At 47.7% G+C, this 15,703-nt stretch overlaps 1 protein-coding gene across 3 annotated transcripts in view; it reads right to left on the bottom strand.

The window, feature by feature from the left end:
* Window positions 1–384: 384 nt before the first annotated feature.
* The window catches only part of si:ch73-340m8.2 (tyrosine-protein kinase SRK3), a 71,509-nt gene continuing 56,190 nt past the window's right edge, over window positions 385–15,703 (bottom strand). Inside the window, exons 6-9 of one of the 3 annotated variants that reach the window (XM_038799953.1) lie at window positions 11,027–11,082; window positions 6,355–6,508; window positions 4,666–4,797; window positions 385–1,810 (exon numbers count right to left, since the gene is read on the bottom strand). In XM_038799953.1, the coding sequence (XP_038655881.1) occupies window positions 1,617–1,810; window positions 4,666–4,797; window positions 6,355–6,508; window positions 11,027–11,082 (536 nt within the window). In that variant the 3' untranslated portion in view covers window positions 385–1,616. Of the gene's footprint in view, window positions 1,811–2,631; window positions 2,801–4,665; window positions 4,798–6,354; window positions 6,509–11,026; window positions 11,083–15,703 lie in introns of those variants that run through there. The other 2 variants (XM_038799955.1, XM_038799954.1) reach the window with 2 other exon arrangements.

Raw genomic sequence — 15,703 nt, 5'->3', positions numbered from 1 at the left:
AGTCCAGCAAACTCATATCACTCTCTCCTTCATCAGACCATGCAGGATGTCAGCAACCCAGAGGAAAAACGCTAGAAGCCTGAAGAAGAAGTCTGTTTCTCGATTAAACTACCCTCCCTCACCCCGAGCCCATCACCTGCCAGGCTCCTATGCCCCACTTGGACTTCTATCCACTGCATCTGGAGTCTTCGTACATTCACTTCTGATAAAACATGTTCTATCCCTTTGACCCCCTTTTCAAGCAGCCTTATGTGGGTCCAGCTTCCCTTCCCTTGTTCATCTTTTTCATCCACCTCCTTGCCCCTCTGCCTGCCTTGGTGAGCCCACACCCTTGCTCTCCACTCCTTGCACAGCCCTTCTTCCCCATTACCCTCCTTTGTCAGGCCACCACCCCCATCCCCCTCACCTCGCACCACACCTAGTTGAACTTCAGTCCTTTGTTGTATGGGTCCTTCAGCACAGTCCGGATAGACACTGATGTGTGGCGCCAGGGGGGAAGGAGAACCCTGTACTCTCCAATCCCAGGTGTAGTACTGATCCGAGACAGTGATACAGGAGGGTCCATGGGTCCAGCAGCATGGTGCTGTCCATGAAGACCAGCTCGGCATGGAGATGGAGGGCAGGAACCAATCTGCCCCTGGCTGAGTGGTGACAGTTCATCAGGAGCTGTGCAGTACTATGGCATGTAGGCTCTGCTGCACTGACCTCAAAGTCTCTTGCGAACCGAGGACCGCCTTGTGCAAGTAACTCTTGATCAGTTGAGTTTGATGATGTAATTTCCTCCTGATGTGATGCAAGATTGATAAGCCTGACAATATTCTTGCAGGCAGCTGTTTTCATGAACATTCATGAGATGCAAATGAATGCAAATGATGTTTATCCCAGAGGAAAGACCAGCCCACCATGAACCTGCCATTGGTAGAATTGCAAGTTGGCTTTGGCTCCTACGGGCAGGATGGGAGAGTTCCACACATTGTTTTGCCCGTTCTATTCGTTTTATATTAATTTAAAGATGAGACATTTCCACATTTTGGATTCTTTGATAATTCCTTTTGATAATGATTGGGCCATCGTTGTTGCTGGATATCGAACTGACATCTCCGGTATTTGAAGGCTCATCCTTCCGATCGTACTGAGTTTGTTTAGCAGTCTCAGTGTTTTCTCAGTAGCTTCAGCACAGTGTAGATAAGTAGTCCATCATACTCTTTAACATTCAGAAAGCACCAGAATCCCTTAAAACATTTGGCATTATGACCATTGACATTGCTATTCTCTGTACAAGTACTTTCAAATTTCTAAAGCCTTCTTTCAATAGTTTAGATCATTTCTACATATGAAAATCCACAAAGGATTAGCATGAGACTATCTCCATCTTGTTTATGCTGCAGAATTCCTTTGTCTGACTCCCGCAAATGTAAAGTTCCTTGTTACAAAATGAGGAACTAAGATTTACAACAATTTGCTTCCAAGAATCAGCAGGAATGGAATAGATAAAGAAAAAGTCAAGATGGGTTTGACAGAGTAAGGTTCAAAGCTAAATTGAGATTTAGTGCATATTAGAGTAGGATATGATGCAAGGAAATTTCTTTGTTCCCATCACTGAGTTTCTATTTTGATCAACGTAACTCTTCTGTTTCTGGCACTGGGTTGCACTTCATTAGTGTATTTTGCAGTTGTTTAAATGTTGGTCTCTTCTCCGATTTCTGTTCCCAACACTGAAGCATCATATCATGGAAGCTTTCTGGGCAGCCAGCAGGAGGAGGCATGACTCCATTCATTAAATCTTTCACAAATTCTGCGTTCTCTTTATCTGGTTTAGATCAAAAACAAAGTTTTGAAATATCATACATGAATGTGGAAGAATTATAGCATATGGCAATATCCATAGAATCCCTATAGTGCAGAAGGAGGAATTCAGCCCATCGAGTCTGCAGTGACCCTCTGAAAGAGCACTCTACCTAGGCCCATCGCCTTGCCTTTTCCTCGTAACCCCATGCATTGATCGTGGCCAATCCGCCTAACCTGTACATCTTTGGACACTAAGGGGCAATTTAGCATGGTCAATCCACCTAACATGTACATCCTTGAATTTATGGAAACTGGAGCCCATAGGAGAACATGCAAACTCCATGCAGGCAGTCATCCAAGGCCAGAATCAAACCTAGGTTTCTGCCACTGAGAGGCATCAGTGCCAACCAATGTGCCACCATATATCAATTACAGCACTTCCGATAGATAATGACTCATTGACCCGAAAGGTGAACCCTGTTTCCCTCTCTATAGGTGCTGCCTGAGCTGAGCATTTCCAGCAATATCTGTTTTTACTATACATACCAGATTCCATGGGCTAAAAAACTGTTCAGTCAGCACTTCTTTAAAGTGGTGTTACATAGACTAAACAGAAATCCATGTAGGTAGTATATGTAATCGCCAGGAAGCCCCTGGTTATGGATGTAGTTTAACTGGCACTGCTTTGAAGTGGCACAATGTGAACACATTTTTAGTCCAATTCCCTCTGTTGTAATGTCACAATTTATATCTGTGTTGGGTTGAACAACATTTAAAATTGCGACCAGCATAATAACTAGAATTGCAAATAGGTTATAATTAGGTAACACTCACCTGGTGAAGGAGCTGTACTCTGACAGCTAGTGATTCGAAACAAATCTGTTGGACTTTAACCTGGTGTTGTAAGACTTCTTACTATGCCCATAATTAGGTAGGTTAGACTTGCCCTAGCTGGCAACCCTAAGCACAATCATTTTTTTTCTCTAGGTTGCTGGATGTGCGGCTGATAACACTGCAATTAGGGAAACAGATCTCTGGTCTGAGTGAAAAGGACAAGAAAATATAATCTCTTTAACTAATTGGATTGGAGGACTGTGAAATAAACAGTGGAATGACTTAAAATGAAGTCTAAATTAGAGAGCATGAATTCATTGTCAAATCTGGTACTGACAGAGAAATAAAGAGGATAAAAAGATTGGATGAAGAGAGAATAAAAGACAGAGTAGGAAAGATGCAGGTGGGGAGGAAGGGGATTTGGGGAGACTGGAGAGATGGGAACAGTGGAGGTGGGGAGGGGGAGATGGGGCTTGTGACATGACCCGATAAACTTCCCATGCAAATTTTTCAAGATGGAAACTTGCTCCAATGTTTAGATTTTGCTTAAAACCTTCAATCCACGTTCTAACTGAAACATGTGTTCAAGTACCAGGGGCTGCAGTCTCCGATCCTGTGGCTATGTCCGCAGGATCCGTTTGGTCTTATGCCACACCCATATCAATCCTCTGCCCAGTGAGGTCTAGCAGTCACACGGCATAAAGCCCCCGTCTTTACCTGCGGATATGGCCGCGGAATGGCCGGATCCGTGGCCACGCATCCACATGGCGGCGGCTGCGCTGTGCAACATGGCGCCGGGCGTGTGCGGACCCGGCCTGCCAACGGCATCTCCCCCGACTGTGGAGGCGCAGGACTCAGTCCATAGCTGCCATGCCAGGTCCCCGAAAGGCGTGGGCACATGTGAGTGACGCCGTCGAGGACTTGGCATGTCAGGCATGGTGCATTGGGGGAGGGCCTCAGGTGATGTTCTTCAAGAACGCCATTTTTGAGGGAGCGGAGGATCGTAAAAACGGCGTCGCCCCCGATTCCAACGTAAAAGTCGATTTTCCGGCTGGTCGGCGAACGCGATTTTGGCGATCGGAGAATCCAGCTCGCTTTCTTTTTCAAAGCATGTGATTGTGTCAAGGACATTTGGCGCCAGAACACAGCTCCCTGTATAATTATGACGGAGTCTTTGTCAGGAATTTTTCTGCATCAGTTTGCATACACATGAATAAAGTTCTGGATGACTACTTCAAAATCAAGAGTGACCCAAGAAGATGGCTGTTGGATAGAAGCAAACTCAAGATATTAGGGAATCATTACCAATCACAACCTTATTCTTGAATGAGTTAGTCTTGCTAGATATCACACTGATTGTTAATTGAAGACAATTTACGAACCTGGATTTTTCCCAGTTTGTTTGTTGAGCATTTGGCTCCTGAAATGGGAGCCATTAGCCTAGCTTTTCATCTTTTGAACATTTAATGGCAGCCCTTATCCTTGAATGCTAACACTTCCCTATAGATTGCCCCCTTCCCCTCAGGAATCCTGGCCTGGGATACAGTTCTTTGGGTTTTGTCCACCTCTTCTGCACAACCCAGGTAAACAACACTGATTTATTCAGCAATGAGATAGGGCTGATTGCTGTGGAATGGGATGGGGGGGGGGGGGGGGGGGGATACTTTGTTTTATCCATTTATCATAGAATTATCATAGAATTTACAGTGCAGAAGGAGGCCATTCGGGCCATCGAATCTGCACCGACTCTTGGAAAGAGCACCCTACCCAAGGTCAACACCTCCACCCGATCTCCATAACCCAGTAACCCCACCCAACACTAAGGGTAATTTTGGACACTAAGGGCAATTTAGCCTGGCCAATCCACCTAACCTGCACATCTTTGGACTGTGGGAGGAAACCGGAGCACCTGGAGGAAACCCACGCACACACGGGGAGGATGTGCATTTATATGATTGTTTTGAATAAACAAGACTGTATATTAACATTAAATAGCTGGATAGGTCAACCATTCCCACAGTACTGCAGAAACGAATACCGTACCTGGGAATGGCATGTCACCAAATGTGACTATCTCTGTCAGCAAGACTCCAAAAGACCAGACATCTGACTTGGTCGTATAAATATTTTTGGTGAATATTTCTGGTGCCATCCATTTTATGGGAACTTTAGTATCTGTAGGAAATTGAGCACAGAATGTTCAGTATGGTGGTGAATAAAGATTGTAAAATACTTCCTTTGCTTCACATTGGGCTGGATTCTATGTTCTCCCGCCGGAGCTGAATTGCTTTTGTTTTGCGCTAGCTCAGGGAGTGATGCCCAGAAGTGATCCAATGTCCATTGTCACGCAAATTTATTCATGACAGGGATCGCAAGGGATTCCATTGCAAATCACTCTATCGGGTTGGCATTTTCAGCAGGCAGCCCGATAGCGGCTGCCCCCCCCCCCCCCCCCCCCCCTCTCCCCGCCATGCAAACCCAGCCCTTAACAAGTAGGGGCATCATCCCCCCACCCCGGGAATTGTTGGTTCATCCCCGCCACAGAAGGCATGCGTGAGGGTAACCAACCTTCTCCATCAACCCCACACCAGAGACCCCCACCATAGACTACCATCAGAGATACCCCCAACAGAGACCATCCATAACAGGGAACTCCCCATAGCAGAGGACCCTCCATAGCATAGAGCCACACACACCCCCACCATCAGTAAATCCTGCCTCAAAACTAAAGAGCAGCGCAGGCAGCGACAGTGAAAAGAATCACCCCTTTTCACTCACCTGTGCCCTACACCTACTGCCTCAGACAAATGTCTGGAAAGCAGATTTTGTAACTTAATAGAAAGCTAAAATCACATCACAAGGCTTTAAACCCCCTCATATCCTTTGATCTGCAAATCCTCTATTCACTTTACAGAGAAATACTTTTTACTAGCCTGTAATATGGATGATTCTTTTCATTTCCCTTCATACTTGAATGGATATCAAGTACCCTGCTATGAAGTTAACCATCCTGAGGGGGTTTGAGTTGATGTTTGGGCAGAAATGTGGGGTTTTGCCTGTTGTTTTCATGGAGGCATTTATTAATAAGTCATGGTTTCAAGTGTTGTGCAGAGTCATTACACTCATTTAAAATTTTTGTATTTCGGCATTGGGAGTGTTTTGTGCACTTCTTACATCTTTCTCCTACCTGCTGTCCGCAATAATCTTCTGAGGAATCAATCATCATTAGTGAAAAGAGTCAAGTTTTTAAATTTTTAAATTTTTAAAAATAAAATAACAGCTAAACAAATGTTCACTTTTTTGTATAGAAAAGCTGAACTTTCCCTTTGTTCACACACCTGACAGTGCGCACCTTAGAAGGCTTGATCAGGGAGTTGAAGGGCGGGATTTACCTACGACCCCGCCGCGTGTTTTTCAGCCGCGGAGGCTGCCCGCCAACGGAATCTACCGACCCCTCCAATGTCAACGGGATGTCCCGGTGACAGCACCTCTCGCCATCGGGAACCCTGTGCTCTGGTGTGGGACCCGAAATTCCCGCCGGCGTGAAAGCTGGTAAATGCCGCCCTAAATCTATTTTTTATTGAATAGAGGGCATATTTGCGAGCTTCGTTATGATCTTGCTTGCTAATTTTCCTCTGTGCCTCAATGATCAATGCACAAGCATAAAATAGAAATTTGTCTCCAAATATATTTGACCACACTTGTAGTTAATACTATTTGTATTGCCATTACCATGTGATAACCTGCGTTGACCATTCTCAAGCAATCGTGCAAGGCCAAAGTCAGCAATCTTACAAGACAGCATCTCTGTAAGGAGGATGTTTTCAGTTCGCAGATCCCGGTGAATGTAACATTTCTCCTCAAGGTAGGTCATTCCTTCTGCAATCTAAACATTGAAAATATTGCGCTAGAACCATTAATTTACCACATTTTTAAAATGTAAAAACATTCTTAACCATGAATCCAAAAAGCATCTGTTATCCTCAAGACTGTAAATGCAAGAGGAGAGAAGACAAAGTACATTGTTGCTAATATTCAGTTCATTAATCATAAGTTTTAGAATGTAACTTTTAATTTTCGAAAATAACATTTTAACTGCAGAGAAATGAGGGCATCTGAGTTGAGAAATTGATAACACCAACTCTGAAGTAAATGCACTCAGAACAGCCTGGCTTTATTTCATTTACAAAATCCCTGCGTTTATCTTACAAGGTCAGAGCTGATAGTGGGTTGACAATGGGTGGTCCATATCTGGGCCTCTTAGTGGAACCAGGGAATCTGGAAAAAGGGCAGCTGTCTCCATAAGAGGTATAAAATATTCACATGCATTGTAGGATCAAAGGTGGAGATTTTGCTGCTCTTACCTCCGCATGGGATATTACAGTCCTGTAAATTTAAATGGTTTGCCACATCCACTGGTGGGAGACATATTGTGGCAGGGCTGTAAAACCCTAGCCAAAGTGTTGTGTTAAAAATAAACTGATTCACTTGGACGCGATTCTCCGCTCCCCACGCCGGGTGGGAGAATCGTGGGAGGGCCCCCCGACTAATTTCACTACCTCCTGGCGCCCCCCGCGATTCTCACACCCCCCGCTCGGAAGAATCTCCGATGGGCCGACCGGCCTGCCGAACCCGACTGTTTCACGATGGCGGCAACCACACCTGGTCGCTGCCCTCGTGAACTCGCCGTGAGATGCCCGTTTTGGGGCTTGTAGGGGACCTGGTGGGGAATGAGCACCACGACTGTGCTCAGAAGGGGACAGGCCCGCATCGGTGCCCACCGATCGTCGGGCCAGCGTCTCAATCGGATGCACTATTTCCCCTCCGCTGCAATGCAAGATCAAGCCGCCATGTCTTGCGGGGCGGCTGAGGGGAAGACGGCCACCGCGCATGCACGGGTTCGAGCTGTCAGCCGTCGTGACGTCAGCCGGCCAACCTGCGCATGCGCGACTGATGTCACATAGGCGCCGCCGTCGCATCACTCTCTGGCGGGCGGCGGCCAAGAGTACGGAGTGCCGCTCCTAGCCCCGCCAGGAGGGGAGAATAGGGGGCGAGGAGCGGCCTCCGAGGCCGTCGTGAAACTCGGCCGAGTTCACGACGGCCCTCCCGATTTTTCCCGGGAGCGGAGAATTCCGCTGCCTTTCAGTTTGAGACCATCCCAAAGCAACCCATGTTGTCATAGAAACGAGCTGTGGCGCTAGAAGTTCCTTTTGTTTAAATTAACTGGCAGCTTGCTCAGAAAGCAGTCAGTTCAATTTGAGAACAGCCATCAGTCAGTCAGCTTGGAAGAGGATAGGGGAAGGATCTCTCGGAAAGCATCTCTGGGGACCAGCAGCACACAGAATCTGTGTTGTACATGATGGGCCAGTGGGAGCCAGAACCTGGGGCGGGATTCTCCGACCCCGCCTGTGGATGGGACAGCGAGTTGGGCGTGATGGTTGTAAGAAACAGAAATTAAAACTGAGTTTATGGTATTAATAATCATAAACTCTTTTTTAAATTATTCTTATACGCAACAAGATTTGTTTTTGTGAAAAACATGAAAGCTTGTGGCATAGTTTTGTCAGTTGAGTACTGGGTATTTACATTTTGTTAATGGTGCCTCTCAGGTTCCTAACACTATGCACAATGATTTTCAATGAATACTTTACCCATTCACTATAGAAGCTGAGACAGGTATTCTCCCAAAACGGGAGAAATCGTAAAGCTGCCGTAAAACCCGGGCGGGTTTTACGGCAGCGCGCCCCTTCCCGACCGGGGACCGATTCTGGTCCCCGGTCAGGGCTAGCAGCCCGACGCCGTAGGCTCTGGCAAGACGGGCTTAACGAAAATTGTTAAGCCCGCTTGCCGGAGTTAGCGCCGGCTGACGCGTCATATGACGTCAGCCGCGCATGCGCAGTTTGGAAGACTCCAACCCGCGCATGCGCGGGTGACGTCATCGCGTTTTTGCGCGAAACCCGCGCATGCGCGGGCCGGGTTGCCCCTCAGCCGCCCCGCGAATGGATACTGCGGGGCGGCGGAAGGACAAGTAGTGCGCGGGCATCGGGCCCGCTGCCCGCGATCGGTGCCCACCGATCGCGGGCCCATGGCACCCTTGGCACGGCCGTTTTTACGAACGGCAAGACCAGGTGTGTTTGCCGTTCGTAAAAACGGCGGAAAGGGCTGGGACTTCGGCCCATCTAACAGCTGAGAATCGCTGCCGGCCGTAAAAAAACGGCGGCAGCGATTCGGGTCGGGACTTCGGCGGGGGGGCGGGAGAATAGCGGGAGGGCGGCAAAAATGTCGGGAAGGCCCTCCCGCTATTCTCCCACCCGTCGTGGGGGGCGGAGAATTTCGCCCGTAGTATTTTAAGTTGAGTAATCAGAAAGGCAGTCTTTGTTTGCTGCACACTGGTCTGGATTATCAAGTGGACTTTGAAATGGGCAGCTTTGACTTCCTTCAAAAATAGGTGGAAGTTTTTCTACTATATTTAAATTGTTGGGTTCCATACTAATGTTCAGATGCCAATGATCAAGCTTACACTCCTACATGCTCCACGCAATGGTACCAAGAATTAAGTAGCCTAACCATTGGTCCTTAAAGGAAGTATTTCCAGAAAATGTACTGAAAGCTTTTGTACAGAGATTTTTATTGGAACTAGGATGAGCCTTAATTCTCCTGCTTATCCTCAGAGCTGCCATATTCCTAGAGTTTCTCCCAGAGTGAAACTGACTGTGTACCTGTTTTGAGAACTCACGTTAAATGTATGAGGCCTGACTACCAAACTGGATCAGGTCATCCTCTGAAACCAGGAGGTTAAGTGAAGTGAAGGGGGTGCTAGTGACCATTTACCTAATGTGTACCTCAGTTAAAATCTGCGTCCATGATATATAAGAACATAAGAACGAGGAGCAGGAGTAGGACATCTGGCCCCTCGAGCCTGCTCCGCTATTCAATGAGATCATGGCTGATCTTTTGTGGACTCAGCTCCACTTTCCGGCCCGAACACCATAACCCTTAATCCCTTTATTCTTCAAAAAACTATCTATCTTTATCTTAAAAACATGTAATGAAGGAGACTCTACTGCTTCACTGGGCAAGGAATTCCATAGATTCACAACACTTTGGGTGAAGAAATTCCACCTAAACTTAGTCCTAAATCTACTTCCCCTTACTTTGAGGCTATGCCCCCTAGTTCTGCTTTCACCCGCCAGTGGAAACAACCTGCCCGCATCTATCCTATCTATTCCCTTCATAATTTATATGTTTCTATAAGATCCCCCCCCCCGCATGTGGATCTTATATATATATATCTACAATAGATAAATCTATTCCAATAGATCCTTGGTTCTGATATAGGTTAAACATAGAAACAGAAAAGAGAAGCAGGAGGAGGCCATTCGGCCCTTCAAGCCTGTTCTGCCATTCATTATGATTCTATGATTCTATGATGATCATGGGTGATCATGAAGTTCAAACCCTAAATCCGCATTCCCCCATTTCCCTTGATCCTTTTAGCCCCAAGAACTATATCTAATTACACAATGTTTTGGCCTCAACTACTTTCTGTGGCAGCAAATTCCACATATGTTGATTGAACATATTGATGCTCCAAGTTGTAAGTTAAGTGCACCTTAGGCTAAAGTATTTTTGACTTCTATCATTTGTTTTCTTCCCATTCCTTCACCATTTTCTGCAGCATAATATTTTATGATATTTAAGAAGGGGAGACAATGTTTACTGAAGCAAAAAGTGACCAGCAGTTAGGGAAGGTGAATCCTAATAGCACAGGGCACAAAATATGTTCCGTGTTTGGGCCTCATTTCACTATTTGGGGTCAGCTTCCAACATTTACTGAGTGCAGACAGGCAGCTTACTGCTGGGGTAGAGATGGAGGAAGGGAGTGAGTAGAGGTGAAGAATCCTAGAATTCATAGAATTTACATAGATACATAGAACATACAGTGCAGAAGGAGGCCATTCAGCCCATCGAGTCTGCACCAACCCACTTAAGCTCTCACTTCCACCCTTTCCCCATAACCCAATAGCCACGTGTGCTACCGTGCTGCCCATACAATGCAGTGCAGAAGGAGGCCATTCGGCCAATTGCGTCTGCACCGGCCCTTGGAAAGAGCACCCTACTTAAGCCCACAGCTCCACCCTATCCCCGTAACCCAGTAACCCCACCTAAACATTTTGGACACTAAGGGCAATTTAGCATGGCCAATCCACCTAACCCGCACATCTTTGGACTGTGGAAGGATTCCGGAGCACCCGGAGGAAACCCACGCACACACGGGGAGAATGTGCAGACTCCGCACAGACAGTAACCCAAGCCGGGAATCAAACCTGGGATCCTGGAGCTGTGAAGCAACTGTGCTAACCACTATGCTACCGTGCTATCATGAACATATACATTTTCAGACCTGTATTGCAAAGCCACTGAGCAAAGAAAAGTCCAGGTTTCTTCTTTCTGAATGAACTGTGAAAAAAAGCAGGAGACTTCACATTAGAGGAGACATTGACACCATCTGAAGCTGCAAATATTTGATAAACAAAGCAAAAACATATATAATTTTGAAGACATTTCCTCCACCACAACACTTGTTGTTTCATCTTACTTCACCGAAACTGAAAACGGAAACTGAGAAGTAACTAAAATCTTCTAGTTTCTAAGGAAACTAAGGTTGAAACCAAACTCCTGGGCAGACTGAAACCGGTTGAAACGACATAAAGTGACACAGAGCCATCTGAGCGCAGATTATGATCCCAGTCGTGCAGTACAGGTGAGTTGAAGAAGTTGAAGGCTAAATCCAGAAGCTGAGAAAAGGCAAACATACAATTGCTGCAGCTTTTTTCTGTTACTTGACGATAACATTGGTGGATCTACGGCATCTAGAGCATCAAAAGCAGAGTTGAGAAAATTCTGCAGATGTATGCCATTTTTGATGACAACTGTACCCAATGAACCCAAATTAGTTGTGCACCTCTGCTGGCCGAACATCATGCCATATCCTGGAATAAGTGGAGCTGAAATTCTTCTCGAGGAAGATAGGGCTTTGAAGAACGCTGTGACTGAATTTAATGGCTTATATGTTGTGTGGTCTGCCAAGCCAACTCATAAGATCTGTCCTGGTTGATTCTGCCATTTAAGGTGTAACTTATAATTGACCACAAATTGCTGTTAATTCGGGTTTAACTTCTGTTGCTTCTGGGTTTTAGATTACAGGAGATTATCAGAGGTACGATTTCATGTTTGATTTGTTTGACTCTCAGACAGTAAAAATTATTTTGTTTTAAACTATGGAGTCTCATGGCTTCATTCTTTCAGTAAATAACTGGGATTTTGTATTTATTTTTAAATAAAGTTGCTGGTGTCAGGCAAGTGTGTAACATGTACACATTTGATGTGAGAACATTTGAACCTTGCAGGATGTTGAGGGTTTTGAGGGGTTGGGTGTGGGGGGATTTGGTGTGTGTTTTTTTTCATGTTGGCAGGGGCCGCCATGTGATCAAGGGCAAAGGTGCTGGCTGGCTGGGAAGGACATTCCTGCTATTGAGGGTGACCAGCCAAGGTTCACCAAACTAACACCCGGGATGGCAGGACTGACATATGAAGAAACACTGGATCAACTGTGCCTGCACTGACTGGAGTAGGACGAATGAGAGGGGCTCTCATAGAACCATATAAAATCCTGATGGGATTGGATAGGCTAGATGCGGGAAGAATGTTCCCGATGTTGGGGACATCTAGAACTAGGGGCGCGATTCTCCCAACGGGAGACTGAGTGCCGACGCCGGAGTGAAACCCGGAGTGTTTCACTCCGGCGTCGGAGGTCGCTCCTCGCCCCCTATTCTTCCCCCCCCCCCAAGGGGGATAGGAGCGGCGGCGCGTGAATCCCGAGCGCCCGGCCTTGACGCTTGCGTCAAAGCGGCGTGTGGGGAATGACGCGGCCGGCGACGCCCAAGTGACGTCAGCCGCGCATGCGCAGGTTGGCCGACTCCAACCCGCGCATGCGCGGTTGCCGTCTTCCCCTCTGCTGCCCCGCAAGAAACGGCAGCTTGATCTTGCGGGACGGCGGAGGGAAAAGTGTGCATTGTGAACAGACGCTGGCCCACGATCGGTGGGCACCGATCGCGGGCCAGACATCTGCTGAGCATGCCGGTGGTGCTCAATCCTCCCTCTGCCTCCCACAGGCCCCACACTCACCTGTCGCGCGCTGTTCACGCCGGCAGCGACCAGGTGTGGTTGGCGCCAGCGTGAACCGGTCAGGTTCGGCAGGCCGCTCGGCCCATCCGGGTAGGAGAATCACCGGTCGCCGTGAGTAACGGCGAGCGGCGATTCTCCGAGCGGCCTGTCGAAAAAAGCGACAGCCTAAGAAGAAGGAGTAAGCCATTCAGGACTGAGATGAGAGTTGTGAACTTGTGCAATTCTCTACCACAGAAAGCTGCTGGGGCCAGTTCTTTAGATATAGTCAAGCGAGAGCTGGACGTGGCCGATGCGGCTAAAGGGACCAAGGGGTATGGAAAGAAAGTAGGAGTGGGATCAGCAATGATCACATTGAATGGTTGTGCAGGCTCGAAGGGCCAAATGGCCTACTCCTGCACCTATTTCTATGTTTCTATGAAGGAGATGGGAGGGGTGGACCCTTGGAGGTTTTTACATCCACGAGATAGAGTACTTGTTTTTTTTGCCAGTGCATAAGTTGTACTTGAGGATCGACTTTTTTGTGGTGGGGAAGGTGCTGATAGCTCAGGTAAGGAAGGCAGAGGACTCACCGATCATGATATCGGGACATGCTCTGAAGTGGTTGGATGTGGTTTTGGAGAAGGGGCCAGCCCAGAGGCCGGCACAAAGGCTTGATGTGGGTTTGATGGCAGACCTGAATTTTGTACGAAAATGGGGAAGATTATTGAGGAGTATGTGGGGTTTAACCGGAATGGGGAGGTCTCGCCGTTGGTAGTCTGGGAGGTTGAAGGCAGTAGTGAATGGTGAAGGGCAGGGTCATTTCATTCAAGGCGAAGGTGGATAGGGAAGCATGGGAAGAGGAGCAGCGGTTGATAGAGGAGGTTTTGGAGATAGACGGGATACATGTGGAGGATCCGGAACCAGGACGTTTGGTGAAGAGGAGCTTGATCTTCTATCCATGGAAAGGGTGGTTCGGCAGCTGAGGCGAGTGAGTGGGTTGTTTATGAGTATAGAGAGAAGGCCAGTCGATTGCTGGTGGCCCAGCTCCATCAGCTGGTGGCAGCGAGGAAGATTGTGCGGATTAGAGGTGCGATGGGTGGGCTGGTAGTGGAGACAGAGCAGGTGAATAAGACATTTGAAGACTTTTATGGGAACTTGTATGTGTCGGAGACGCCGGAGGATATGTCGTATAGGAGGGAGTTTCTGGAGCAACTGGAGTATCCGGAGGTGGGGGAGGAGGGGGGGAGGAGGGGGGTGGTGGGACTAGAGGAGCCAATGGGGGTGGAAGAAGTGCAGACAGCAATAGAGAAGATGCAGTCGGGTAAGGCACAGGGGCTGGATGGGTTCCCGGTGGAATTTTATTAAACATTTAAGGATAAGTTAGCACCGTGGATGGAAGATATGTTTGAGGATGCGATGGCTAGGGGAATATTGCCAGAAACGATGGGGCAGGCATCCATCTGACTATTACTTAAAAAGGAGAAGGATCCTTTGGAGTGTGGGTCATACAGGCCCATTTCTATACTGAAGATGGATGCTAAGATATTGGCGAAGATGTTGGCAGTGAGGCTGGAGGAGTGTCTTCTGAACATGGTGGGGGAGGATCAGACAGGATTCGCCAAGGGCAGGCAGTTGGCCTTGACTGTGTGGCAGCTGCTGGATGTGGTACTTTCTCTGGCAGAAGGAAGGGAGTTGGAAGTAGTGGTGGAAATAGATGAGGAGAAGGCGTTTGGCAGGGTGGAGTGGAGATATCTATTTGCGGTGTTGGAGAAATTTAGATTGGGCCTAAGTTTGTGTCATGGATAAAATTGCTGTACAAGGATACGTCAGCATGTGTGCTAACGAACAATATAAATTTGGGCTACTTTCCACTATTTCAAGGATTTCAGGGAAAGAAGCCTGTTCCTCAAACATATCCCCCATTCTGTTTGCGCTGGTGATAGAGCCCTTGGCCATTGCACTGAGGGGTTCGGACTTATGGAAGGGGATAGTGGGGAGGGGGGTGGTGGAGCATCGGGTGTCTCTATATATGGATGATCTGCTATTGTACATCTCAGACCCGAGCCCTTTGGTGACGGATATAATGGGGTTGCTAAGGAGATTCGGGGTGTTTTCGGAGTACAAATTTTACTTTGGGAAAAGCGAGTATTTTGTGGGGTTTTCTCCAGGCGCAGGGGCGGGAGTGGAGGGGCTGCCATTCCAGGTGATGCCAATCCATTTTCAGTGTCTGGGAGTGCAGATGGGCATGGCTTCTTCAGTTCAATTTCATGAGCTTGGTTGGGAAGGTGAAGGAGTACTTGTTGCGGTGCGATGGGCTACCCTTGTCATTGGCAGGCCAGGCAGGCAGTGAAGATGAACATTATGCTAAATTTTTGTTTCTGTTTCAGTGTCTGCTGGTCTTTTTACCAAAATCATTTTTTAAGGGGGTAGATAGGCTGGTCTTGTCATTTGTGTGGGCAAGGAAGGTGGCCAGGATAAGGAAAGTGGCTGCTCCAAAGGAGGTGGCAATCGGGGGAGTGGTCCTTCCAAACTTGCTGTACTATTACTGGGCAGTGAATGCGGAGAAGGTGCTGGGCTGGAGTAGGGAGATGGAGGACTTATGGGTGCGGATAGAGGAGGGTTCCTGTAAGAGGTCGGGTTTGTGGGCGATGGCAATGGCGCCGCTACGGTTTGTCCCAGGGAAGTATTTGGGGAGTCCTGTGGTGGTAGCTTCGCTGAAGATTTGGAGGCAATTCCGGCAGCACTTTAAGTTGAGGGCCACCTTGAGGATGATGCCGAGAAGGGGGAACCATGGGTTTGAGCCAGGGAGCGTGGATGTGAGGTTCCGGGGATGGGAGGAGAGAGGGGTGAAGGAGATGAAGGATTTGTTTTTGGAGGGGTGGTTCGCAAGCTTGGAGGAGTTGGGGGTGATGTT

Source organism: Scyliorhinus canicula, chromosome 6, assembly GCF_902713615.1.
Source record: "Scyliorhinus canicula chromosome 6, sScyCan1.1, whole genome shotgun sequence".
In the NCBI taxonomy this organism is placed as follows: Eukaryota; Metazoa; Chordata; class Chondrichthyes; order Carcharhiniformes; family Scyliorhinidae; genus Scyliorhinus; species Scyliorhinus canicula.
Note: the sequence above shows the minus strand (reverse complement) of the source record. Positions and strands in the feature narration are given on the sequence as shown.